This window comes from Schistocerca gregaria, chromosome 7 (genome assembly GCF_023897955.1).
Source record: "Schistocerca gregaria isolate iqSchGreg1 chromosome 7, iqSchGreg1.2, whole genome shotgun sequence".
NCBI classification, from domain to species: Eukaryota; Metazoa; Arthropoda; class Insecta; order Orthoptera; family Acrididae; genus Schistocerca; species Schistocerca gregaria.
The window spans coordinates 394,867,598-394,895,359 of NC_064926.1; the positions used below are offsets into that span (position 1 = coordinate 394,867,598).

A 27,762-nucleotide genomic window follows, 5' to 3' on the forward strand; every position below is an offset into this window, starting at 1 on the left:
ACGTCTCCCCTGGCCTGAGGTTGTGGGTGACTTTTCCGAATTCTACCCCTTTTCCTAAGCCTGTCCAGGTCTTTTCCTTCACCCCTCCTCTTTCCCCTTCGACCCTTCTGACAGAAGAGGAGTCCACTGGCTCTGAAAGCTTGCACATGTAAAACCTTCCTTTATATGTATGTCCTCCTGCCACTGCTTGGTGAGCAGACTTAATATCTTATGTCTGGTATCCTACCACAGCTTACAGGTGAAATAACACCAGAAAATAGGCTGGATCTGAATAATCTATTTGAAATATGTCTCAACAGCGAATATGCAATGGGCATGGTCACACTGTGCTATGATTACTAAATAACAGTTTTGGAGTGTAGACTGAAATCTATTTTTTGTCTCACTGCCCATTTCTTCATGTTAGGCTACACATTCCAAAATCATGTGACTGCTTATAAAATACACACAAACAACTCCCCCCCCCCCCCCCCCCCCCCCCCCCCCCCCCCCCCCCCCCCCCCCCCCCCCCCCCCCCCCCCCCCCACACACACACACACACATTTTCTAGATAATCATTTTCATAGCACCAATTCTGTGCTAGCAATAGCAGTTTCTTGCTCACATCTATGTGTAAAAAGCAATATTTTTTTTTTTTAATATGACAGTTACAAACAAGTTCCCAAAGAAATTATCTGCCACAACATAATTACTGACACATTAATCAAAATACTGACAAACAATACTATCAATTTAGTACACTCAAACAAGCTACCTTCTTGAAAATATCATGAATTAACACAGTTGATACATACCTCAGTAAAAACAGATGATGCTGTAGACCAAGACAGACAAGGAACTAGTACAATAGGCTTTGGCCAATTCGTAGCTGCCAGTGATGCCATCTGATTTCAATGCAAAAGCATTTTAAATATTTATTGGAATTAAACAGGTTCAAACATATAAATTTTCTAGGAAGATGACATATGACTACTGGAAGCACTAACAAAAGCTGCTGAAGGCAGTCTCAACTGTATTTTACTTTAGAATACTTTACAAGGTTATGAACTTACCTGCATATATAGACTCATGGTAATTATAAATGTAAAAAACTGATACTTCATAGCAAATCAAGCAGGTATAATCACAAATGGTGCCCACAGGGTCTCTTGCTTATCAACCGATGGAATAACAATCATATTCAAACAAATCTAATCTGATTTACTCCTAAGAATTGGCTGACTTCAGGATTAAAATATTCCATTCCACACGATGTGTAAGTCATCAGTGGGTACAAGCAAAAAGATAATACAAGAGACAGCACTTGGTTTCAGAGACAAGAGAGCAGCAGATCAATTTACAACACAACAAGGCAGGCAAGGAAGAATGTTATTAATGACTGTATGACCCAGAAAGAACAGAGAAAGAAAACCACAAGAAGGAAACATTCAGGAATATTGTGAATGCTGCATAAGAACTCTACTGTTTGAAGTTAATTAAGTTTTTGCAGAAAATTTTTACAAACTAATGCAGAAAATTTTCACAAACTAAGCATAAGAAAACAATAGTTTACTGAGTTTGTTATAAAACAGTAAAACATTGTTTAAAAGAGTGGGCATTCTGTTACAGAAACCACTTCTCTATAGAAAACAAATTATTTTTAGGTACTAATGACAAAAATGGTTTACAAGCATCAGAATCCAATATTTCAGAGACAACGGGAAACTGCATTATTGCCTGGTTCTATAAAAGGTTTCTGGTATATGCTTAGGAGTGTTTCTAAGTCCATCAATGTATTAAAGAAAACAATGGAGACTCCAGGTAGGGATATTAACAAGGTGGAAAAAGACAGAATGTTATTTAGCGTGAAGAAGAAAGACAGGCACAATTAAAATACTCTCACATGAAGCTTTCGGCCACAGTCTTCATCAGTAAAAATGAGACACATACAGTTCACACAGACAAGCAAGCACACCGCATCCATGCACAACCGCCATCTCGGGCTGGAATGCAACTATCACGTGGGATGTAAGCAGCAACCTAGAGGAGGCAGAAATGGGTAAAGGGGAGGGGGAGAGGGAGGGGGGAAGGGAGGGGGAGGGGGAGAGGGAGAGGGAGGGGGGGGGGGAGAGAGAGAGAGAGAGAGAGAGAGAGAGAGAGAGAGAGAGAGAGATGAACGCTGTCTGGTGGAGTGTGCAGGGACCAGACTGCCAATAGGTGCATTGTCAGGAGGCTGTGGGGCAGGGAGGTGGAGAAAAAAAGTGGTGTTCTGTCACCCACCCAATCTCCACAACATCCTATTTCACCACTATGCCACTCCCAATCCAAACCCCTTACCACGAGGATCACATTCCTGCGGCAGACCCAGGTGCAAATCTGACAATCCATCCACCCAGCACTTCCTACTCTTGTTCTGTCACAGGTTTAACCTACCTCATCAGGGGCAGAGTCACCCATGAAAGCAGCCATGTCATTTACCAGCTCTGCTGAAATCATTGCACAGCTTTTTATATTGATAGGATTACCAATCAGCTGTACACCAAGGTGAACACCCGTCGTCAAACTGTGGCCAAGAGCAAAGACCACCCTGTACAACAACACGTAGCTGAATGTAACACGCCTGATTTCAATGGCTGCTTCACTACCCCACCAACAGCTTTTCTGAACCGTGCAGATGGGAGTTATCTTTACAATGCATTCTCTGTTCTCGTAATTATCCTAGCCTCAAACTATGGTAACATACTGTCCCTGTACCCTCCACCCAACAGTTTCCACCCCTTCTGTCCTATCATCTCCTCCCTATTCTCATCTCCCACCCCATTTATTTGCAGCCCTTTGCCAACTCATCCACCCTCTTTCCCCACTCTTCTCATTTTTTGTTCCTTTTTATTCCACCTCGCAGCCCCACAACCCCCTGACACTGTGCCTTTTGGAGTCTAGTCCCTGCACATTCCAGCAGATAGCATTTGTCTCTCTCCCCACCCATACATTACTATCCCTTACCCTACCCTGCCCCCTCCAGATTGCTGCTTCCATCCCACATGATAGTTGCATTCCGACGTGACATGCTTGAGCTAGCGCTTGTGTGTGTGTGTGTGTGTGTGGGGGGGGGGGGGGGGGGGGGGGTGCTTGCTTGTGTGTGAGTGAGTGACTGGTGTGTGTATCTCTTTTACTGATTCAGACTGTGGCAAAAAGCTCTATGCGAGTGTCTTTTAATTGTGCCTGTCTGCAACTTGACATGTCTTCTTCACGGTAAGTAGCAATCTGTCTTTTCCTACATCGGTAATGTATTAGAGCAGTATTTTCTTATTGAATTACAAGAATTATTAAAGGAGAAGTATAAAAATACAAGCATCAAAGTTATTAGTATTGTGCTAAAAAGTGTCAATATTATAAGCAAACTGTTACAAAAGATAGTGGGCTCACAGCAAATAATGACTAAGCAAGGTGTCCAGAAATTATATTTTTTTGTATTAAGTACACAATCAATGCTGGTTAACTGGAAGCATGTAAAAGTCAATAAGGAGTAAATCTCTATGGTTTTAAATATGCAATGATACCTCAGAAATCCTCTCAGCACAGTAAATTATGGTCAGCAGTTAAAGTGTTGTACCTGTGTCAGAAAAGAATTATTACTGCAGTTACATTAGTGTTGCTTTCAACTTTAAGGCAATGAAGCGCATGGCCAGAAGCCAAAGGTAACATTTTAATTAAAGAAGGACAAGCACATTTTCTTCTCTTTGCAGAAGGGTCCTTGACACAGTAACTTTTCTCAACTTTTGGAATAAACTTTTCTCAGTGGTGTATCAACCCAGCAGGCTCTCTTCCTTTCAGTTCTTCTTGCTCTCTGGTTCAGCAGGAGTTCCATGTGTGACATCTAAACACAGATGCTAATAACTATGCACATACATGAAACACCTAATTCCACTGTATAAGGTTGACGCTTGAGAAGAGCTGAAATTGAACTTAAAAGAAAAAGGAAGTTCAGAGATACTCTTGTTCACCAACAATAAATATTACCTCCCTGTGTTTAAAAATTAAAAACAGATATGCAGATGAACCAATACAAATTAGAGGAAATGTACTTATTGTGTCACATACATAGGCATGATTATAACTGAAAGACTCAGCAGAAATATACAGTTTACAAGTTTAATCTTATATGTTAAAAGTTTTGCGCATTGAGCTCTACAAGGGACTAAAGAAAATTGTAAAAAAATATGTGAAAGGAGCTCCAAATAATAGTAAAGCAGCTAGGGAAGATATAAAACAAGATAAGTCCTCCAAGTAAGTATGTGAAGGCTTCTATGAGACAAGAAAACTTAATGATTATTATGAATCCTTAATGAGTGAACCTGGAACAGAATGAAGAAGACTGCAGAGAGTGCAACCGTTAGCAGGACAAGCCTCTGATAGGCATAGTCATCTTCTTTTTTCAATAAATCTATCATCAGACAGGTGTCAACTAGACGTCCTACATATCTAACTGTCCAGAGCATCTTCCTTCATTTGGTTGTAACTTCTTCCTCTCTTCACTTATGTTGGCATTCCAAATCTTCTTCTTCCCGCACCTTTCCTTCCTTCTACTTTTCTCTTTGTGATCCTCTGTAGTAAAAAATTGCTATGTAATTTGTGTCCCATCAAAGGTATTTTCCTCTTCTGTATCATGCTCATGAAGTTCCTCTCCTCACCTATCTGCTCAGTATCTCCTCATTTCTCATTCCATCGATCCATTCTTCTCCATAACCACATTTCAAGACTTTCTAAATATTTTTGCTCTTTCTCTCTGACTGTCCACATTCCAGGATGATAAGACACCACACTCCACACAAAACATTAGGAAAATTTCTTCCTAAGTGTAATAGGGATCTTCTGGCTGTCAGCAAATCTTTCTATCTGCCAAACACCCCTTTCCCACGGAGATTCTGCATTTCACTTTATCAGTACAACTTCTGCTGAAGTTATCAAGTTTCCCAAATACTGATGTTACTGAAACCATTCTAGTACCATTCCACTATGTCATTTTCTTTTCTTATTCTCGTCACTTTGGTCTTGCCAATGTTCAGGTCATTCTAAACTCTTTACCCACACTTACAATATTCTCCATCATTACCTGGAGCTCTTCTTCCATTTCTGCTAGCACCGTCATATCATCAGCGTATTTGATAGTTTTTATTTTTATTTATTTATTTATTGTTCCGTGGGACCAAATTAAGGAGAAGTCTACATGGTCATGGAACGAGTCAATACATGAAATTATAAGATGATATTAGAAACATATATATATATATATATATATATATATATATATATATATATATATATATATATATATATATATATATAAAAAAACCATATTCAGGTGACAAGTCGTAAGTCTAAATAAAGAAAATCAACAATGTAACACTGGAATTTGCTTATTTTTTTAGCTCTTCCAGGAGCTCCTCGACAGAATAGAAGAAGTGAGCCATGAGGAAACTCTTCAGTTTAGACTTAAAAGTGTTTGGGCTACTGCTAAGATTTTTGAGTTCTTGTGGTAGCTTATTGAAAATGGATGCTGCAGAATACTGCACTCCTTTCTGCACAAGAGTCAAGGAAGTGCATTCAACATGCAGATTTGATTTCTGCCTAGTACTAACTGAGTGAAAGCTGCTAACTCTTGGAAGTAGGCTAATATTGCCAACAACAAATGACGTTAAAGAAAATATATACTGTGAGTGCAATGTCAGAATTCCCAGACTATTGAATAGGGGTCGACAAGAGGTTCTCGAACTTACACCACGTATAGCTCGAACAGCCCGTTTTTGAGCCAAAAATACCCTTTTTGAATCAGAAGAATTACCCCAAAACATAATACAATATGACATAAGCGTATGAAAATATGTGAAGTAGACTATGTTTCATGTTGAAGTGTCACTTATTTCAGATACTGTTCTAATGGTAAATAAAGCAGCATTTAGTTTCTGAACAAGATCCTGGACATGGGCATTCTACAACAGCTTACTATCTATCCGAACGCCTAGGAACTTGAACTGTTCCATCTCGCTTATAATATGCCCATTCTGTCTGATCAAAATATCGGTTCTTGTTGAATTGTGAGTTAGAAACTGTACAAACTGAGTCTTACTGTGATTTAGCATCAAATTATTTTCCACAAGCCACGAACTTATTTCATGAACTACATTATTTGATACTGTTTCAATATTACACACAAGATCCTTCACTACCAATCTGGTGTCATCAGCAAACAGAAATATTTTTGAATCACCTGCAATACTAGAAGGCATATCATTTATCCCAGATAACCCTGACGTCCTTCTGGAAGGACGACGCCACTCATTGTTGAAATTATTTAATTTTGCGAATAACGCATTGTTGCAACGGACTGTGGCACATTGTTATATGAAGTAGGCAGAGTCACTTGCGTGCTGCGACTGTTAGTTTGACGCTGTTGTTCATAGTGAGTGAGAAACTGTGTCTTGAAAATAGGGCCAATTTTACCATGGACGAACTGACTGATCTCGTCATCAATGAATATGTATATTTTCTTTCATATTGCGTCAATAACTCTGAAACATGTCATATAATATCTTAAAGAATTAACCTATATTATTTATGGGTTGATATTATGATTGAAAGTTTTAGTCCGTTGTAATTCAATAATGTTTTCAACCATCCTTCCAGAAGGACGTCAGGGTAATATGTTGTCATTTTGTGTTTACAGAAAACGATGTACACTGATGGAACTTTTGGACATGTTAGAATCAAAAGAAGAGGAAACACCTAATACTGGTGTGAATGTAACATTACACCCTCCTCTAAATTCAACTGATGGCATAACAGATGAGGAATCGGGTGCTGAAGAAAATCCCAGTGTAGATAAATTACCAGCAAGTCAGCTCAATGCTACTGCGCTTTGTGATTAGGACATTTCTACCAATGGTAATGCTCTGAATGCAACAAGAAACAATCCTTTACCTCTGATGTTGTTCCAGCATCCTCCAGCAGTACAAAAACAGTAACAATAACAACAACAACCACAAACAAACCATCAAGGCTAACGAAGAATAAAGTTCTAAACCTCAAGAAATGTAACTGGAAAAGTGGTGAAATAGTTAATCCAATGCCTGTATGGCCTCTAACGTTCACAGTTTCAATGAAGAAAGGGTGAACACCGCTTGAGTATTTCGAACAGTTTTTTGATAATGAAGTGCTTCAGATGATGGCCACTTACACAAATCGTCATTCTGTAGATGAATCGATGGTCCCATACTTCGGAAGTCACGGGTGCAAACAATTCATAAAAGGGAAACCAATCTGACGCAGATTCTAATTTTGGTGTGGAGGCACAAGTGGTGGATATATTATTTCACTCGAACCCTACCAAGGAGCTGGCACGTGTAGTAAGGATTATGAAACGAAAGGTATGGGGTACGGTGTGGTAATGACTTATGTTAACCAGTTACTTCCACATGTTCCATATCGAATATACTTTGATAACCTCTTTACTAGTGTTGAACTACCACATGACCTAAAAGAGAGGGGCGTGGAAGCAACTGGAACAATAAGAGGAAACAGAGTTAAGAATTGTACTCTACCGTCTGTAGATAAAATGATAAAAGAAAATAGAGGATCATATGATGCTTGTTCTGAATCAGCATTCGGGATTTCCATTGTACGTTGGAATGGCAACAATGTTGTCACTGTAGCCACCAACTTTGACAGAGTGCAACCACTACACTCTGCAGCAAGATTTTCCAGGGAACAAAAGAAAAGGATTAGCGTGCCTCAACCTAACTTATTACACTCCTACAATACTCATATGGGAGGCATAGATCGCGCTGAGCAAAATGTATCCCTATATAGATGCTCTATAAGAGGGAAAAAGTAGTATTTCCCGATAATTGCCCATTTTATAGACATTGCACAGCAAAATGCCTGGGATCTTTACAAGCACAACGAAGAACCCATAGATCATCTAACATACCGTCGTCAAATTGTCACTGCAATTCTTGAAAGTAACAAAAGAGTCGCTACCAGCAGAGGACATCCTAGTAAGAGGGCAAAACTAGATTCTAGGTTTGTAGGAAGAGAACATTATGTTGCTGAATTACCAACGGACGAGATAACAAAAAAGAAGCAGCTGAAATGTCGAAGTTGCCACAAAAAAAACTACTACTAGTGCGTAAAATGTAAAGAAGCACTTTATGTTTGTTGCTTTTTAGCTTATCATGCTAGTGCATAAAATATGTGTATAGGTTATTTTCTTTTTTTGTATTTATTGGCTGTTTTAGCCCATAACTAAAATTAATTTACGTTTATTTGAAAGTAAAAAACCAAAACAAGTTAATTGTGCAATGTCATATACTTTAAAAACATGTTCCCTTATTGTCCTGACGTCCTTCTGGAAGGACGTCCCTTTTTGGAAATACTAAATAAAAATAAATACTCAAAACTTATTTTACTTTCTTCCTTACAACCTTGTGAATGAATGTAGATAAGATATAAATCAATTTTGAAAAATAAATAATTCAGGACTATCTTGGTTATATAAAAAGAAACAGCAGTGGCCCCAGCACCGACCCTTGCGGAACGCCCCCACTTAACAGTGCCCCATTGGGACTGAACATTACTACCACTCTCAATATTGCATAGAATTACCTTCTGCTTTTTGTTCTTAAAGTAAGAGGCGAACCAATTGTAAGCTACTCCCCTTACTCCATAATGGTCCAACTTCTGCAGTAATATTTTGTGGTCAACACAGTCAAAAGCCTTTGTTAAATCAAAGAAAACAACTAGTGTTCACAACCTTTTATTTAATCTGCCCGAAAACTCACAGACAAAAGAGAATATAGCATTTTCAGTTGTTAAACCATTTCTAAAACCAAACTGTACATTTGACAGCAAATGATATGAATTTAAATGCTCCAGTAACCTTGTATATACAACCTTCTCGATAACTTTAGCAAACACCGATGGCATAGAAATAGGTCTATCATTGTCAACATTATCAATGCCTCCCTTTTTATAAAGTGGCTTCACTACCAAGTACTTTAATCGGTCAGGAAAGCGACCACTCCTAAAGGAAAAGTTACAGATGTGGCTAAGTACTGGGCTAACATACATAGAACAATACTTCAGTATACTGCTAGATACCCCATCATATCCATGAGAGTTCTTGGTCTTTAGTGATTTAATTATTAACTCAATCTCCCTCTTGTCAGTATCATGGAGGAGCATTTCAGGTAACAGTCTCAGAACACTTTTTTCTAAGAGCGCTATGTGATTCCCTGTTGGGACTAGGTTTCTATTTAGTTCACCTGCTATATTCAGGAAGTGATTATTAAATACTGTACATATATACGACTTATCAGTAACATGGGCATTCCCACTACGCACTGATTCTATATCCTCGACCTGTCTCTGCAGACCAGCCACTTCCTTTACGACTGACCATATGGTTTTAATTTTATCCTGAGACTTAGCTATTCTATTTGCTTACCACATACTTTTTGCCTTCCTAATAACATTTTTATTCTTTCTCCTTCCACTACAAGTCCTTTTCATTTTTCCAACGTCTTATTAGGGATATTATAATACCCATAAATATTTTCATTATATTGTTGATATAACAATGCACTTGATATGCAGTGTATTAAGTTCTGATTTTAAAAAAATGTTTTCATATTTGAGCTTTTTTTCTTTTTTTTTTAGACAATGGAAGATGGCACAGCACTCAAAAAGTATGATAAATAATTCATCCTGTGTTACTAACCCATCTCTATTGTGTCAGTAGTCATGAACATACTTGAACCACTCGTAGATATGCAGTTAAGTAATTAGACTGAGAAACAATGTGGTTCAGTGTGTATATATCTTATTAGAGTTCCAAATAACTGGAGGGGTCAACCATCAGTCAGTCCTGGCTATTTATTTATATATTTATTTATTTATGTTCAATTATCACTTCATCTCTTGCAAATGTGAAAAATGCTAAGTTGTACCACACTTAAATGCCATAATAAGCTGTAGCACTCCTGTCTCTCGCCTCCCAATAACTGGTTGAGTAAGTCAGTTCATAGGATGGGTAGGGGAAGTCAAGGATACATCAACTTGACTAGGATTACATCCAGTAAAGCAGTGTTCAAACCAACCTTTAGGTTGATGACAACTTTACCATACCTTTTAATAACATGGCTTTCTCTGTACAATCTGTTGGTTTTCAAATGGGTAAAAGTACACTACAGATGTTCTGGAAATAGCTTATCTAACTTTTACAGCATTAGGAAATAAAAATATGGTGTCAATTGCGTAATGTAATCAAAATGAGGGCTTTGATAACATTTGTTTTGGCATCTTACTATAAAAACTGGATTTAACAATGTACACAGTTTCAAATTAGGATTAATTTCTTGCCACCTGAAAAATAATACACAAGATGTTTCAGTCAGAGCCAAAAATCTCTCATGACATAGGCTTTCATGGCCAGTGTTTTTAATATTGCTGATATAAGGCCATGGTGCGAGGCATAATTCTCCGCCTAACTTTTATGGTGATGAGGATGAAATAATGATGAGTACAACACAACACTCAGTCCACGAGTGGAGAAAATCTCTAACCCAGCCTGGAATTGAACCCAGGCCCACTGCATGGAAGGCAAGCACATTAACACTCAGCTAAGCAGGCGGTCTTGCTAAACTCACAGTGTCAGAGAAATAAATCTGCTTTCCTTGTCCTGGTGCATGGTCTGCTATTGCTGATTTATACACCTTGCCCAAGAGACAGTTGCAATGTCCTAGGTTTTCTCAGTGGGACTGGTTAATAGTAACTTCCAGGTGTTCAGGTGAGTTCTTGTTTCCATTTTCCCCACAATATTTTAATGACCAACCCAGCCGCCTTCTTCAGGTGCTGAAGTTTTGTTATTATGGGCATGTTCTACCTTAACTCAAACAACACAGAGCTGTTGTTAATTTCACACTGCTATTTACGGATGACTTTGATTTCCGACATGAACTGCACCTTTTGATGCTTTCTTCTTTTACAAAGCATGCACTGATACTCTGTGAAACACAAATTCCCTAAGTGTCTCCCAGCTCTGATAGATGTAATGGTTGGCAAGATTTTAACAAATTGAGTGACAGACCCCAAGCATTATTTAAATTGAAACCTCCATCCCTGTTTATTACATTTTCTGATATCTTTATTTCAACAGGCTCTTTAATTATGCCGGACCACAAATTTGGCGTTTGCACCACAATACGGGTCTCATCACATTTCATTTCATGATTTTATTCGAAGCAGTCCTTGGTGACAGCTGATCTTCTCAGTTATTATAGTCAAGTGTGTAGCTGATTTTCCTTGCATCTTTCCTCAAATGTTCTGACAGTCTGCCCTATGTACAACGTGCATCTGGAACATAAGAACCATTTTGATCTACCACCATCATAGCACTAGTGTCGCAGTTCTGCACAGCTGCACTTGTTTCTTTGGTTCATTATCTCCCCACTACACCATTACAGCCCAACTGTGTTGTCTTTACATTTCTTAGTGATCATTCAAAATAATTAAGACAATCTTTGAGCCTGCCAACTGTGAAGTGTGTTCTGTAGAATGGTTTTTGAATACAAAGGACTTTAATCCAGTAAATTCATTGTCAACTTGTGGAGCTTTGTAATCAAAATATATTGACTGATGGAACAGTGAGAGAGTGGGTGAGACAATTCAATAATGGACGAACCAATGTTCATGAGGAAGCATGGAGTGGGCAGCCTTCTGTTCTTAATAATGGTCTGGTTGACAAAGTGAATGAGAACATTCATGAAAACAGATGGTTCACAATAATAATGCTTTGTGATGAGTTTCCACAAATTTCAAAATCTGTTTTGCACGATACTCTCACAGACTGCTTAAATTTTCACAAACTGTGTTCTTGTTTGGCTCTGAAAATGCTTGCAGATGTGCACAAAATGAAGCAACTTGGCAGTGCTTTGACATTTCTTACCTGATACAGTGATGAGGGAAATGAATTCTTAAACAATATTGTGACCAGTGCTGAAACTTGCATTTGTCATGTCACTTCAGAATTAAAACAACAGTTGATAGAATGGAGGCACTCATGACCAAAACAATGTTGTTAGCACAAAAAAAATCATGTGAACTGTGGGACACACATGAGATTATACTCGTTGAGTTCCTCCTCAGAGGTCAATCTGTCAATACGGTACCGCATTGTCAAACACTGAGAAAACTTCAAAGCTCAATTCAAAACAAAAGGCATGAAAAGCTCACTCAAGGCATTGTGTTGCTTCATGACAATGTACATCCCCATTCTGCTGGTTTCACTCAAAACCTTATTCAACAATTCGATTGGGAGGATTTCTATCACTGATCGTACAGCATCAGCTGTGCCTCTTCTGACTTCTACTTGTTCTTCAAGTTGAAGTGGATTTTGGAGGAAGGCTCTTTGACATTGATGATGACACAAAAAAATGTAGTCAGCAATGGCTGTCTTCAGTGGTGGCATCTTTCTATGAAGAAGGAATACAAAAGTTGGTTTCCCACTACGACAAAAATATGAACAATGGTGGCAACTAATCAGAAAAACAGTATAAGAATTGTTCTTTCTTGTAAAAATAAATTTTGATTTGAAAAAAAGGTTTCATAAGTTTTTTCCAGAACAATACTTACTTTCTAGACATGACTCTTTAAGACATGCCATATTCACATGGGATGTGATACCCACCTGGCTTTGAGAGATATAAATCACCTTTCACATTATAAAGAATACTTTTTATCTTAGTTGAAGGGGGTAAAATACACTGGATGGCATGTTTCCTTAGGAGTCTACCAAGCTTTCTGGATATTGGAACAGTAATAATCAGATGAGCAAGTTTTGGCTTCTCTTCCTTAGTCTCAGTCTCACACTCTCTCTCAAGTGTTACTGATTTTTGACTGCATCACCATGTTTTCTTAGGAGTCTACTGGTCTTTCTGGATACTGGGCCAGTATTAAGCAGATAAGCAAGTTTTGGCTTCTCTTCCTTGGTCTCAGTCTCACCCTCTCTCTCAGGTGTTACTGATTTGACTGCATCACCAGTTCAATTTGATGTTATGAGTACACATTCCTTCAGAACAGCAGTTGTAGGTGTTGTAATGTTCTGGTGAGGCTCTCCTATTCTGAAAGTGCTCTAGCTCTATGGACCAGAGTCTATAGCACCGAATTTCTTTGTTGTGGATGGTGATGGCTAGAGGAGTGGAGGCAAGAGAGTATGAGTGTCAAATTTCTATATACTGTGACCCAGGAATCAAGCCAGTCTTCCCTTAACTACTATGTTAAGGAAAGATAGTTGGTCCACTTTTTAAAGTTCTATTGTGAATTTTATTTTACTATGGACAGAGTTTACATGTCCCAGGAACTCTTGAAGCAGAAAATGGAAATAACTTAGCTGAGTATCTGGAAGCTCACTATTAATTGCTCTTTTGTTTCTTGAGGAGTGTATTAATTTCTTTAGTAGTTCCTATGTATGCTTGGCCACAAGCGAATAGGTGTGCTGTGGCAAGTCGTGGGCATAGCCACAGATTAAATACACATAGAATCAGCCAGAATTTTGCTTAGGGGCAAAGAAATAATTTAATGAAAGGTGAGATGAAAACCCTCTGAAATTTAAATGCTGATAAAGATATTGTAATTCATCCAACAGATAAAGGCAGTTCTACATGGTACTGAAGAATGAAGATTCCCACAGTAAAATTCAGGATTTATAAGAACCAGAAAGATATAGAGAACAACTTCTGTTCTCAGGGTAATGAATAAGTAATGGAGCTCTCTTCAATTTCTCCCACTGACAAGAAAGGTCTCTTCAAGTCAGAAGCATTGCCACCAAGATTGTATGGTTATCCTACAAATTCACAAGCAGAGCATTCCATTGAAACCGAATGTTGGTGCCACTGACTTTATGATGTGGGGTTGCCAAAAACTTACACTCTCCTACACCTATTTATAGAAAAAACTATACAAAAAACTAAAATTATAAATTCTGGTCATTTTATCAAAAAATCAAAATGCTTCAGACTCAGTCCAAGTGATATTATGGTCAGTTTTGATGTCGCATCACTGTTTACTGTGGTTCCTCTTAATGAGGCGATGTCACTGTTGGAAAGTATTTTCGCAAAGGATACAGTAGATCTCTTTAAGCATTGTCTCATGTCAACTTACTTTCAGCGGGTCAACAAATTCTATGAGCAAACTAATGGTGTGGTTATGGGGAACCCACACAGCAGAGTCGTAGTGAATTTTTACAAGGAAAAATATGAAAAAGTGGCCCTTCAGACGATGAAGAAGAAACCCTCATCTTGGCTTCAGAAAGTGGATGATGTTTTCATTATCTGGTCTCATCCAGAAAAAGAACTCTCTGCATTTCTAATTTTTTGAACGATATTAATTCTTACATAAAGTTCAATATGGAAAAAGAGGGAGACTGCCACATTTCATTTTTGAATTTACAGGTAATTAGAAAACATGACAAAACTTCAGGATATAAAGCCTACAGGAAGCCCACTCACTCAGATAGATACCTTAACATAAATTCCTATCACCATCCTGAGCAGAATAGAATAGTGATGAAAACATTGACAGACCAAGCTAAGAGAACCTAGGAAGCACAGTACTTGGAGGACAAGCTTGATCGTTCAAAATGGCCTTCATAAGAAATGGCTATGGGGACAAAGAGATAAATAGGGTGCTACATCCTCAAAGGTCTAGTTTCTAATGAAAAAGAACCAATAGAGTTTCTAATGAAAAAGAACCAACTAAAGAGAAAGTTTTCCTTCCATTTGTAAAAAACATCACAGATTGCATCATCAAGGTACTCAGAAAACACAAAACTGATACACTGTTTAGACCAACAAGAAAGGTGCGAAAATATTTGAACACTGCAGAAATACATAAAATCTCATGCACTTGTGGCCAATTGTACATAAGAACCACAAGAAGAAGCATTAAAATCCGCCTCAAGGAATACAAGAGCAATTGCTCCCTGGGCAATATGGTTAAACCAGCAGTATCAGATGATTCACGAGGACTCAAAAAACACCAAAATTAATTTCTCTGACATTGCAGTTTCAGCAAGATCTAATAACACCTTGTTCGGATGTACAGAGAGGCTTTGAGACTCAATAGCACATAAACAATTTCAATAGAAAAGGAGGAGGATTGAAATTTGATGAGTTGAGGGATCTGGTGCTAAATAAAACAAACAGTGTAAGCTCTCCCCCACTACAAGCCCCACAGCATGCACCTGCGCGGCTCCGTGATATTAGGCAGTGGTCTGTTAATGTCATGAGTCAATCGTTGAGTAGATACATATAAACAGTTCAGCTTGCTTGAGTCTGAAACAGCTTTTTGAGTCATTAAAGCCTCTGATGAAGTCTCCAGCAGGGGAATATGAAATGTTAGGCAGAGAATTATGCCTAGGGACACAGCTTTATGTCCATACACTAAATATCAGAAATATACACACTCTCTATTGGCTGAAATTAGTATTGGTGATCCACAGAGTTCTTTTCTTGAGCTGTTGTTTTTCAATATGTTTATAAATAACCATGGACCTTGTCATTGGTGGGGAGGCTTGCAGGCCTCAACGATACTGAAAGCTGTAACATAGGTGCAACCAAATGGAGGGGTATCTGTTGAGAGACCAGACAAAAGTCTACTTCATTAAGAGGGGGAGCACCCTTTTCAGTAGGTGCAGGAACAAGTCTGGATGATTGACTGATCTGGCCTTGTAAAATAAACCAAAACAGCCTTGTTTTGCTGGTACTGCAAACAGCTGCAAGCAAGAGCAAACTACAGCTGTAATTTTTATAAAGGGCATGCAGCTCTACTGTATGATTAAATGATGCTGGAATCCTCTTGGGTAAAATATTCTGGGTAAAACAGTCCCAATTTGGGTCTCCAGGAAGGGACTACTTAGGAGTATGTCATCCCCAGGGGACAAAAGTGGCATTTTACAGGTTGGAATGTGGGATGTTAGATTCCTTAATTGGCCAGGTTAGAAAATTTTAAAAGGGAAAAAGTAGGTTGAAGTTAGATATAGTGGGACTTAGTGAATTTCGATGGCAGGAGGAAGAGGCTTTTGGTCAGCTGTATACAGGGTTCTAAATACAAAATGAAACAGCTCTATTGCAGGATCAGGTTTAATAACAAATATGAAAAGAGGCATGTTGGTAAGCTACTATAAACAGTATAGAGAATGCATTATAGTAGCCAAAGTCCACACATAGCACAGTAGTACAAGTTTATATGTCAACAAGCTCTGCTGATGATGAAGAGATTGAAGAAATGATGAAGAGATAAAAGACACTATTCAGATAGTTAACAGTGATGAAAATTTAATAGTGACGGGGAGCTGGAAATCAATGGAAGGAAAGGGAACAGAAGTGAAAAGTAGCAGGTGAAGATGGACTGGGGGAAAGGAATGGAAGAGGAAGCAGCCTGGTAGAAATTTGCATAGAGCATAATTTAATCATCACTAACAATTGGTTTAAGAACCAGGAAAGAAGGTTGTACAACTGGAAAAGACCTGGAGACACCGGGATGTTTCAGACAAATTGTATAATGGTAAGACAGAGATTATGGAATAAGATTTTAAATTGTAAGACATTTCCAGGGGCTGTTGTGAACTATGGTCACAGTTTATTAAACTCAAGAAACTGCAAATAATAATAATAATAATAATAATAATAATAATAACAATAATATTTGGAAATTAAGGAGATAGGAGCTGGATGAGATGAAATAAAAAGAGGTTGTTGAGAGTTTCAGAGGGAGCATTAGGCAATGATTGACAAGAACCGGGGAAAGGAATACAGCAGAATACAGTTGGGTAGCTTTGAGGGATGAAAAACGAAGGCAGCAGAAGGTCAAATACATAAAAAAACAAGGCCTAGTAGAAAACCTTGGATAACACAGGAGATATTGAATTTAACTGATGAAACAGGCAAAAGAGAATACAAACATCTAAAAAACTAGATTGACAGGAAGCACAAAACGGCTAAGCAGTAATGGCTAGAGGGCAAGTGTACGGGTTTAGAAGTGTATATCGCTGCTAATAGAAATCCTTGGGTAACAGAAGAGATATTGAATTTAATTGATGAAAGGAGAAAATATAAAAAAGTAGTAAATGAAGCAGGCAAAAAGGAATACAAATGTCTCAAAAATGAGATCGACAGGAAATGCAAAATGGCTGAGCAGGGATGGCTAGAGGACAAATGTAAGAATGTAGAGGTGAATATCACTAGGGGTAAAATAGATACTGCCTATAGGAAAATTAAAGAGACCTTTGGAGAAAAGAGAACCACTTGCATGAATATCAAGAGCTCAGATAGAAACCCAGTTCTAAGCAAAGACAGTAAAGCAGAAAGGTGGAAGGAGTATATAGAGGGGTCTATACAAGGGTGATGTTCTTGAGAAGAATATTATAGAAATGGAAGAGACAGTAGATGAAGACGAAATATGAGATATGATACTGCGTGAAGAGTTTGACAGAGCACTGAAAGACCTAAGTCGAAACAAGGCCCCAGGAGTAGACAACATTCCATTAGAACTACTGACAACCTTGGGAGAGCCAGGCCTAACAAAACTCTACCACCTAGTCAGCAAGATGTATGAAGCAGCCAAAATACCCTCAGACTTCTAGAAGAATATAATAATTCCAATTCCAAAGAAAGCAGGTGTTGACAGATGTGAAAATTAACGAACTATCAGTTTAATAAGCCACAGCTGCCAAATACTAACATGGATTCTTTACAGACGAATGGAAAAACTGGTAGAGGTCGACCTCAGGAAAGAGCAGTTTGGATTTCGTAGAAATGTTGGAATACGTGAGGCAATATTGAGAAAGGAGGATACAAGATGAACATCAACAAAAGCAAAACGAGGATAATGGAATGTAGTTAAATTAAATCGGGTGATGTTTCAGGAATTAGATTAGCAAATGAGACGCTTAAAGTAGTAAAGGAGTTTTGCTATTTGGGGATCAAAATATCTGATGATGGTTGAAGTAGAGAGGATATAAAATGTAGACTGGCAATGGCAAGGAAAGCATTTCTGAAGAAGAGAAATTTGTTAACATTGAGTATAGATTTAAGTGCCAGGAAGTCGTTTCTGAAAGTATTTGTATGGAGTGTAACCATGTATGGAAGTGAAACGCGGATGATAAATACTGCAGACAAGAAGAGAATAGAAGCTTTCAAAATGTGGTGCTACAGAAGAATGCTGAAGACTGGATGGGTAGATCACATAACTAATGAGGAGGTACTGAATAGAATTGGAGAGAAGAGAAATTTGTGGCACAACCTGACTAGAATAAGGGATCAGTTGGTAGGGCACTTCTGAGGCATCAAGGGATCACCAATTTAGTATTGGAGGGCAGCGTGGAGGGTAAAAATCATAGAGGGAGACCAAGAGATGAATACACTAAACAGATTCAGAAGGATGTAGGTTGCAATAGGTACTGGGAGATGAAGAAGCTTGCACAGGATAGAGTAGAATGGAGAGCTGCATCAAACAAGTCTCTGGACTGAAGATCACACACACACACACACACACACACACACACACACACACACACACACATCGCTAGGGAAAATATATATACCACCTACAAGAAAATTGAAAATGGCTTTGGAGAAAAGAGAAGCAGCTGTATGAATATCAAGAGCTCAGGTGGAAAACCTGCCTAAACAAAGAACGGAAAGCTGAAAGGTAGAAGGGATACACAGGGGGTCTTCATACAAGGAAATGTACTTCAGCGCAATGTTATAGAAAAAGGAGAGGATGTAGATGAAGAGGAGGTGGGAGATATGACACTGCATGAAGAATTTGACAGCGTACTGAAAGACCTATGTCAAAATGAGGCCCTGGGAGTAAATAACATTCTATCAGAACTACTGACGGTCTGTCAGAACTACTGATAGTCAGAGCTCTTCCACCTGGCTTGACTTTGAGAAGAATATAATAAGTCCAATCCCAAGGAAAGCAAGCACTGACAGTATTACCAAACTATCAATTTCATATGTCATGATTACAAAATACTAACGTTAATTCTTTATAGGGGAACTGAAAAACTGGTAGAAGCCAACCTTGGGGAAGATCAGTTTGGATTCCAGAGAAATGAAGGAATACATGAGGCAATATTGACTCTATGAGATATTGCAGAAGAAAGGCTAAGGAAAGACAAATCTATGCTTACAGCATTTGTAGACTTAGATAAAGTTTTTGACAAAGTTCACTGGAATGCTCTCTCTAAAATTCAGAAGGTAGCAGGGGTAAAATACAGGGAGTGAAAGGCTATTTACAACTTGTATAGAAAGAAAATGACAGTTATAAGAGCCAAGGGGCATGAAAGAGAAGCAGTGGTTGAGAAGGGAGTGAGATAGGGTTGTAGCTTATCCACAATGTACACTGAGCAAATAGTAAATGTAACCAAAGAAAAAATTTGGAGCAGGAATTGAAGTCCAGGAAGAAGAAACAAAAACTTTGATGACTGCACATGACACTTTAATTCTATCAGAGGCAGCAAAGGGCTTGGAAGAGCAGTTGAATGAATGGGACAGTGTCTTGAAAGCAAGATATAAGATGAACATCATCAAACCAAAACAAGGATAATGGATTGCAGACAAATTAAATCAGGTAATACTAAGGGAATTAGATTAGAAAATGAGACTCTGAAAGCATTAGATGAGTTTTGCTATTTGGGCACCAAAATAAATGATGATGGCCAAGGTACAGAGGGTATAAAATATAGACTGGTAATGGCAAGGAAAGCATTTTTGAAAAAGAGAAATTTGTTAATACCAAGCATAGATTTAAGTGTTCGAAGTTGTAGAGGGAGACCAAGACGTTCTGAAGGATATACGAGGGTCATTCAATAAGTAATACCCTATATTATTTTAAAAAGCCATTAACATACATAGATAAACATTCTTGTTGGTGTTCCACATTTGATGTTGTTCTGTGGACCAGCGAAATTTCGAACCATTCTGGCAGATGGCAGAGTCGTGGCACAGTGTCAGAATGGCGTCTGCATAGGACTCACGTTACAAGCACTGTGCTGTTATTGAATTCTTGTGTGCAGAAAAAGAAACTGTGATGAACATCCATAAACATTTGTGTGCAGTGTATGGCGATGCTGCAGTTGATAGGAGTACAGTTGGGTGATGGGTATAGAAAACTACAGCCTCAGGATATGCAGAAACAGAGCTCCACGATCAGCCATGCTCGGGACGTTCTTTCACAGCCACTCCTACAGACATGCTGACTTGTACAGATGTCATTATTCATGCCAACTGGCACATCAAAACTTGACAATTGGCTCTACAGTTGTTGGTGAAGTGTGAGTGTGTCAGTCACGCAGTGAAAACATGGCTATGCCTACCGGACAAGAGCTTTTCCCAGCACAGAATACATGCTCTTCCACAACATTGGCATATGGCCACAGAACATGGCATAGAAAAACAGGACATGGACAAGATATGTTGACGTATATTGTCACCAAATTCTGACACTTAACAATAAATATGTTCTGTCGGGGGCTGGGGGCATTTCTTACTGAACCACTCTTGTGTGTTGAAGTAGTTATTTGGTGATGAAGAGGCTTGCACACACTATAGTAACATGGAGAGTTGCATCAAACCAGAGTTTGTATTGAAGATGACAACAACAACAACAACAACAACAACATAAATGAGTTATTCCGTGAAATGCAGTGCTTGACCAAAAATGTGAAGCACCTAAAAGACTTGGACAGATGTCAATATAAAATCATGCATGTAGGTACCATTGGTGAGTATGTAGTTGATTCAAGTTGCAACTCTGTCTGACAAGTAGAATAGCCACCGAAGTACATTAGCGCTGTTTGTGTTTATTGTTGTTACCAGACCTGATAGGGTGTACAAAAGGTTTGAACAGCATCAAATGATAAGTGACCACTGTGAAGGACACAGAGATGCTACAAACTAGTGTGAGACATCACTATTAGCATGTGAAAAGAGTTTGAAAGTGTCATCACTTGGCCAGCTGGTTGAATTGTGCGATATCGAGATTAGGGTGTAATGGTGGCTCAATGTTGGACTGAATGGGAATGTGACAGCAAGCATTTTCGTTGTCAAGCTTCCAGTTCAGCATGTCTGACCATCACAAGAGAAGATTTCCCTTACTGTGCATCAGCCCTGTTGTACGCCAAGTATAACTTAACTGCTTTGCATCTGTGCCTGCAATATCAGAACAAGTAATGGACTCCTTGCAACATCCCGTATTATCCTGAACCATTGGTCAGAGACTAGAAGCAGAGAATTACTGTCCCATGTGTAGGGTGCCATTAACACCACAATACAAAAAGCTGCATTTGGAATGGTGCTGTGATTAGGAAGGATGGACCACTGATGAATACCGTCACACTGTGTTAAACTATGAATTGTAGTTTTTAACTATACTAGATAATAATCATTTGCAAGTATGGTGGTAACCCCTTCTTTCACTGATATGGAGTGACACAGCAGTGTTACACTTGGCATCATGGTATGGGGATGTATGAGGTGTAACTTAAGGCCACACACTGGTAGTGTCTGAGGACACTGATGCTACAATATGACTTCTTGCTACCTCATGAGTAACCCTTCATTTGACAGTATCATGGTGACATTTTTCAACAGGACAATGCTTGTACATACATGGCACTTGTCTCTATGGAACATCTGCATGATGTTGAGGTATTGCAATTGCCAGAAAGATCCACAGATCTATCCCTGATAGAACTTGTCTCAAACAAACTCAGAGTCAACTTCGTCCTCGTGCCAGTATGGGGGACATATCGAGGACCAATTGCAACAGCTGTGGGCCAGTTTGCTTCAGGAGAGGATACAATAGGTTTATGATATCATTCCCAATGAAATCAGTTCATGCATACAGGTCAAAGGGTTCCAACTTCATACTGATAAGATCGTTTTTTGTAATTTTACTCAATTCGATAATCCACTTGTGAAGATTCATTACATTTCCTTCTTACCTTCGAGATTAGATGCTTCATTTTTTTTCTGGAGTGTATTACAGTCTGTCATCTGCCGTACAGATGATACAACTTTATTTACATCGTGTGATAAAATTTCAGTTCCTGATAATGTGATGCACAAACCATTGGGCTCAGTTATAAACCCATTTGTAAACCAAACAAAGTTCCAATACCTTACGTTAGGTTAGTTTAAGAACAGATGAAATTTGATGGAAATGGAACATGTGTGCCTGCATTACTATGGAACTATTTTTTTATGATGTATTACACTGCTAAATTATCTAGCACTGCTACTGTGTGAAATTTGTCATAGCTTAAGGATACAGTTCAAGGTTGAAAAATCAGTCACACATTGATCTGTCACAATAAATAGTACCTTGATAAGTTTGCATTATTTACTTCCTTTTTACCAGAACTTGTAGAAAAGTAAAGTAATAAAGTTTTAGGAATTCATTCTGAGCCTTAACATAACTGGGAGAACACGTAATGTGTAAATCATTTGCTGTTCTATAGCATGTTTCTTTTTGTTGAATCATGGATTTGGTGGAGGTGATGAAATGTTCAAGCATTGATAAGCAGACTGACATCATAGATGGAGAAGCGGCTGTCAGACTGAAGACCAGGCATCATTCAGCAAGAGAGAAAGAACACTCATTCAGTAAACCGATTACATGAAATATGGTAGCCAACATCCTTCAAAGCCAAACTTGCAATTTCTTACAGATCACACATGGCTTCTGGAGGTGCTGACTAAACAAGCAATCCCGGGCAAATGACTCACTGCCACCTAATGGCAATGTCTGGCTGTTTCTGCCTGTTATGGTTTCTGTGGTGGCAGAACTTCAATGGAAAAATAATAAGCAGCCGGCTCACTTATATCCCCCCAAATCAGACCCTTATTCTTAGATATTTGTTGTATCCAGCAACATCCAAGGACATACAGTGTGGCATGCAGCACATTCTATGCCAACTGATGATAACAACTTGCAGCACAAATGGCACAACCATCCACCATAAATGGACTTTGCCACTGTGGTTGCAGGGTCTCACCTGAGCTGAAATATGCAGGCAGTCAACTTGTAGCTTCCACTCTGTTCGGGGGAATAGATCACTTCTGTTCTGTTAGGTGAATACCTACTGTCGTCGTCAAACTTCCTGATGGGCTGTGAGTTTGAACCTGAGCCAGCTAGCTGCCCAGCTACAGTGTCACTGTCATCCAGCTTGTGCAGGCCTACAACATTACTGGCCATTGCCTGGAGTGGGCACATACCATTATCTTCAGTTGGCATGCTGATGCTCATGGTTGTATCTTGCTATAGCAAGCAGCATGGCTCATTGTTGTGAAACATGTAAAGTAGTAGGCATGGACAGCCATTCAGAAAAACTGTTATGTTAGAAATATACTTAATGGTTCTTCGCATCATTGCATTTTGTTCTCTTTTCTTTTTTTTTTGGGGGGGAGTGACTGATGGAGGATTAAACATGTCATTATTGGTACCACAGAGGGGAAGGGAGAAACATTGTGAATTTTAGCAGCTCAGTTAGCTTGTGTGAGAGCAGAGATGGCAGATACAGCAGAGAAAATAAAGGTTGAGAAGGAAAAGAACATTGCTTTGGGAGCAGGCAATGCAAATGCTCAAGAAGGGAAAGAAGTGGGCTTTGCATGGCGAGTTACTCCAGTGTATGTAGAGAAGAGGCAGCAACAATGGGATGATGAGTGGATTAAAAACAAGGACCGGCATGGTTGTCTGACAATAAATTTGTGCAAAATCTTAATACGTTAAATGTGTGGATGTAGGTAGTAATGAGAAAAAAGTTAATGGAGTACTCCAATAGTGAGTAATATCAAATTACCAACTGCAATACCTTGTGATAACGCAGAATATGAATTATCTATAGGGCCAGACACAGAGAATGTGAGCTGTACTGAAGCAAATGAGTGTTTGAATAGCAACATGGATGGTAATAATTTAGCCGTGGTAGTATCTACACTGTTGGGTGGTAACAGGTGTTGTGGAGAGGCTGTGGAGTTGGGCCATATCTACAAGGAATTACATGTTCCAATTATTTCTGTGCCATGCAGATTGGAACTACAGATGGTAATTTTGTTTTAGATACTGCAAGGATGCACAGGAAGCTATTGATAATGTTAATAGTGTCGTAAAAGTCATAGATAATGACACAACAGGGATACATTTATTTCTTAAGGGCACAGGTTTGTTTCCACCTGTGATTGCATTGCCTCCTCAGAAGGGGGAGGGAGGAAGAGAAGAAAGGGGAAACACGCTTGTAAGGCTAACAGTTGGGCCAACAAGTAAGAATGCTACTGGGAATGTGCACCTGAGGATTTGGAAGTTTTTAAATTTGATTATACTGGCAATGTTAAAGGCACTGAAGGAAAGAGGAAATGTCATGTAATTGTTCTTTGGCAGCACATCCTTGAAATTAGGGAGACATTGTTTCAGCTGAGAGTGACTGCTTTTAATGATACACTGTTGCAAAGTAAAGGGAATAAGTGAAACCATTAACAAATATCTTGTGTCTGGTAGTGCCATATGTGGTTTTTGTATAAGCATAGTTTTAACAATGTGTTCCTGAGAAGACGTAAGGGAAACTTTTGTTGCAAAGACAAATTTCCAAATGACTTACCAAAGCAGTGCTTTAAAACCATCTGATAAATAAGAGGAATGCTGAGCATGAGAAATTAAGTGGAACCATTTGCTGTTGTAGTATTAAGGAACATGTTGAGAAGAGAGAGTTTCAAAATTTTATTTTACTAGTTTGTTGTATAAGTTATGTTCTATAGAGCAATGCCATCCCCTGCTGTCCCCTTTAAATAAAGCTTAGTGTAATAAGAGTTTTAAACATCTACATCCATGTATTCATGTCTCTATACTCTTATGTTAGGAACAACAATACAGAATGAGTTTCAGGGAAAGAAATCCTTCACTATGTCACCATAACTAAAGCTTGTTTTGACATTCCAAGGCACAGGTTAGCAAAAACTGGAACATACAGGATGTGAATATTATTAGAATCTTTCAGAATCAACCTTTTTTTTAATCAACTATGCCACTTGTAAATTATCTCACTTTGATCGACTAAGCCACTTACAATTTTTGGAACAAAATTGCATAATTAGCTGTCAGATAACCTATTTTATAAATGAACAGAAGATAGTTATATGACATGCATATCACTAACATATGATGGGAGCTATACCCATTTACTTACCCACACTATTATCAAGTATCTGTGATTAAGTCTGTCTCACTAGAAGTCATTGATGTCAAATAAGGATTGCTCATTTATAAAAATAAAGAGTAACAACATTTGAGTCATTAAACCTCTCAGTTACTTGGAAATAAGCAGAAGCACAATGCAAATTCAAAGTTTAGCTCCATGGAGCCTATTCCTACACAAGTTTATTGTTATGTGGAATGGGTCTGGGAATGCCTCACAATATTCTTGAGGTCATCTATTTGGCTCCTTACTCAGAAAATACTGACGATGGTGATGGTCAATAGGTTTTGGAAGGAGGGAAGGAGTAATGAGCAGACTAAAGCACAATTTAAACACAGCCTCGCTTATTAAGACTTTCAGCATGGTGGTATATCATAAAACAATCACTCGTGAAAAAAATTTATTTTGATTAAAGATAAAAAAAAATCACTACTGAATGGAGCAATACATAAAATAAAGTAAAGTAGAGGCAATCAGTCACTTATAGCAGACCGATGTGGGGAGCACAAAGACATATAACAGGAAACAGCATTCAGCATTGAGCTCTTGCCCTTTTTCTAGCAAAAACACACGTTCCCATATACAACTACAGATTTAGAGACACCATAATATACATGCCCACAGTAGCAGCAAGACTCTTGCTACTGCCAGCATGCACATGTGTGTATGTGTGTGTGTGTGTGTGTGTGTGTGTGTGTGTGTGTGTGTGCATGGTTGTGTGTGTAAATATGTGTACTCTCACTAGAAAAAGAGCAAGAGCTTGAGCGCTAGAGTTAACTATTTTGTGTTACACATTTCTGTGCACCACACACCAGTTCTCTATAGGTAGGTGGTTGCCTTTCCCTCATTGTACATATTTTTGCAACAATAAAGTATATTTAATAATCAACTATTGGAGTGGAATTAAGCTTTAAATACATTCAGAAAATAAATATCTTCTGTTATATTCATGGAGCAGCTTGTTTTATCCATGTTATACACACAAAATGAAGGGGGAAGTACAAGTTAAAAAAAAAAATTTATAAGAAGTACAGATCCCATACGCATATGTAGACACGTTCTGGATATGTTCTAGATATAGATACAGATGTAGATAAATTCTACTTATGTTCTGTATACTTCATGAAGAAACAGATCCCGTTATTCACCAACTGCCATCACACTATGAGTAAAACAATCTCATTAAGGCAAAGACAGTGAATTATGTTAGTCTGGAGGCTACACCAGGATAGCTGAGACCCATGAAACTGGCTCTAGGGTTTGCCATTAGATGGAATTATGTAGATTCTGCAATGTTTCCACAAAGCAATTGCTCAGCTACTTCAATGAAGATGTCATGCAACTGTGCCGAGGAAATGTTGTGGAGTTGATTTTACACAGCCAGCCATGACTTCATTTCCTGTGCTGATCTCTGCACCTCAGAGTACCACAAACACCCAATATCCTCAATTATTCGTTGTATATATTCAAATACATATTGTCTTGAATAGTTTTTGCCCTCCAGAGCTCATGATAATAGCATGGAAGTTACTCCTTGAGATCAAAATACATGTCCTATCATCCTGTCCCTTCTTACAGACTTTTTTTTCCATATATTCCTTTCATTGCTGATTCTGCAGAGTTTACAAAAACATAATGTGGGGGAAGACTGAGAATAGTATATTCTACAAATCTTTCTAGAAACTGTGTAGTGTCACACCTTTAAAACCATCTTTTAACCACATGAGAATGATTAATGCCAAACAACAGGCTTTCAAGGGAGGTGTAGAGTACCATGAGCTATTTGTTCTGTTTTGCACTCCATAGTGGTACTGTCTTGTAAACTAACGTGATAAAAGGAAGCACTGATACTAGAAAGATTATTAGTTTTTAAATGGTTTCTAAGGTAACTATATTAATTACTTAGAAGCTGAATTGTTAATATCACTATTTACAAAAAAGATAGTTATTTAATTCTGATAAATATCACAAGTTAGTGAAGTTCGGTGGCAGAAGGAACAGGTCTTCTTGTCAGGTCAATACAGGGTTACAAACACAAAATCTAAAATGGGTGATACAGGAATGGGTTTAATAATGAATAAGAAAATCAGGACGCAGATAAGCTACTACAAATAGCATAGTGAATGCATTACTGTAACCAAGACAGACACAAAGCCAATAAACATCCAGTACAACATCACAAGTTTATATGTCAACTAGCTCTGCAGATGATGAAGAGATTGAAGAAATGTATGATCAGATAAAAGAAATTATTCAGATAGTTATGGGAGACAAAATTTTAATAGACATGGGGAACTGTAATTAGATAGTAGGAAAAGGAAGAGAAAGAAAAATAGTAGGTGAATGTGCACTGGGGGGAAGGAATGAAAAAGGAAACTGCCAAGTAGAATTTTGCACAGAACCTAATTATCACTAACACTTGGTTTAATAACCATGAAAGAATGCTGTATATGTGGAAGAGACCTGGAGAACCC

The 27,762-nt window shown here is 38.4% G+C and overlaps 1 protein-coding gene across 4 annotated transcripts in view; it reads right to left on the minus strand.

Moving 5' to 3' along the window:
- Window positions 1–27,762, minus strand: part of LOC126281255 (protein ABHD18) — a 167,928-nt gene that overhangs the window by 91,436 nt on the left and 48,730 nt on the right. For 2 of the 4 annotated variants that reach the window (XM_049980053.1, XM_049980052.1), the window contains exon 6: window positions 795–884. The exons of the other annotated variants lie outside the window; for them this stretch is intronic. In XM_049980053.1, coding sequence (XP_049836010.1) covers window positions 795–884 — 90 coding nt within the window. The remainder of the gene's footprint in view (window positions 1–794; window positions 885–27,762) is intronic. 4 annotated transcript variants of the gene reach the window in all.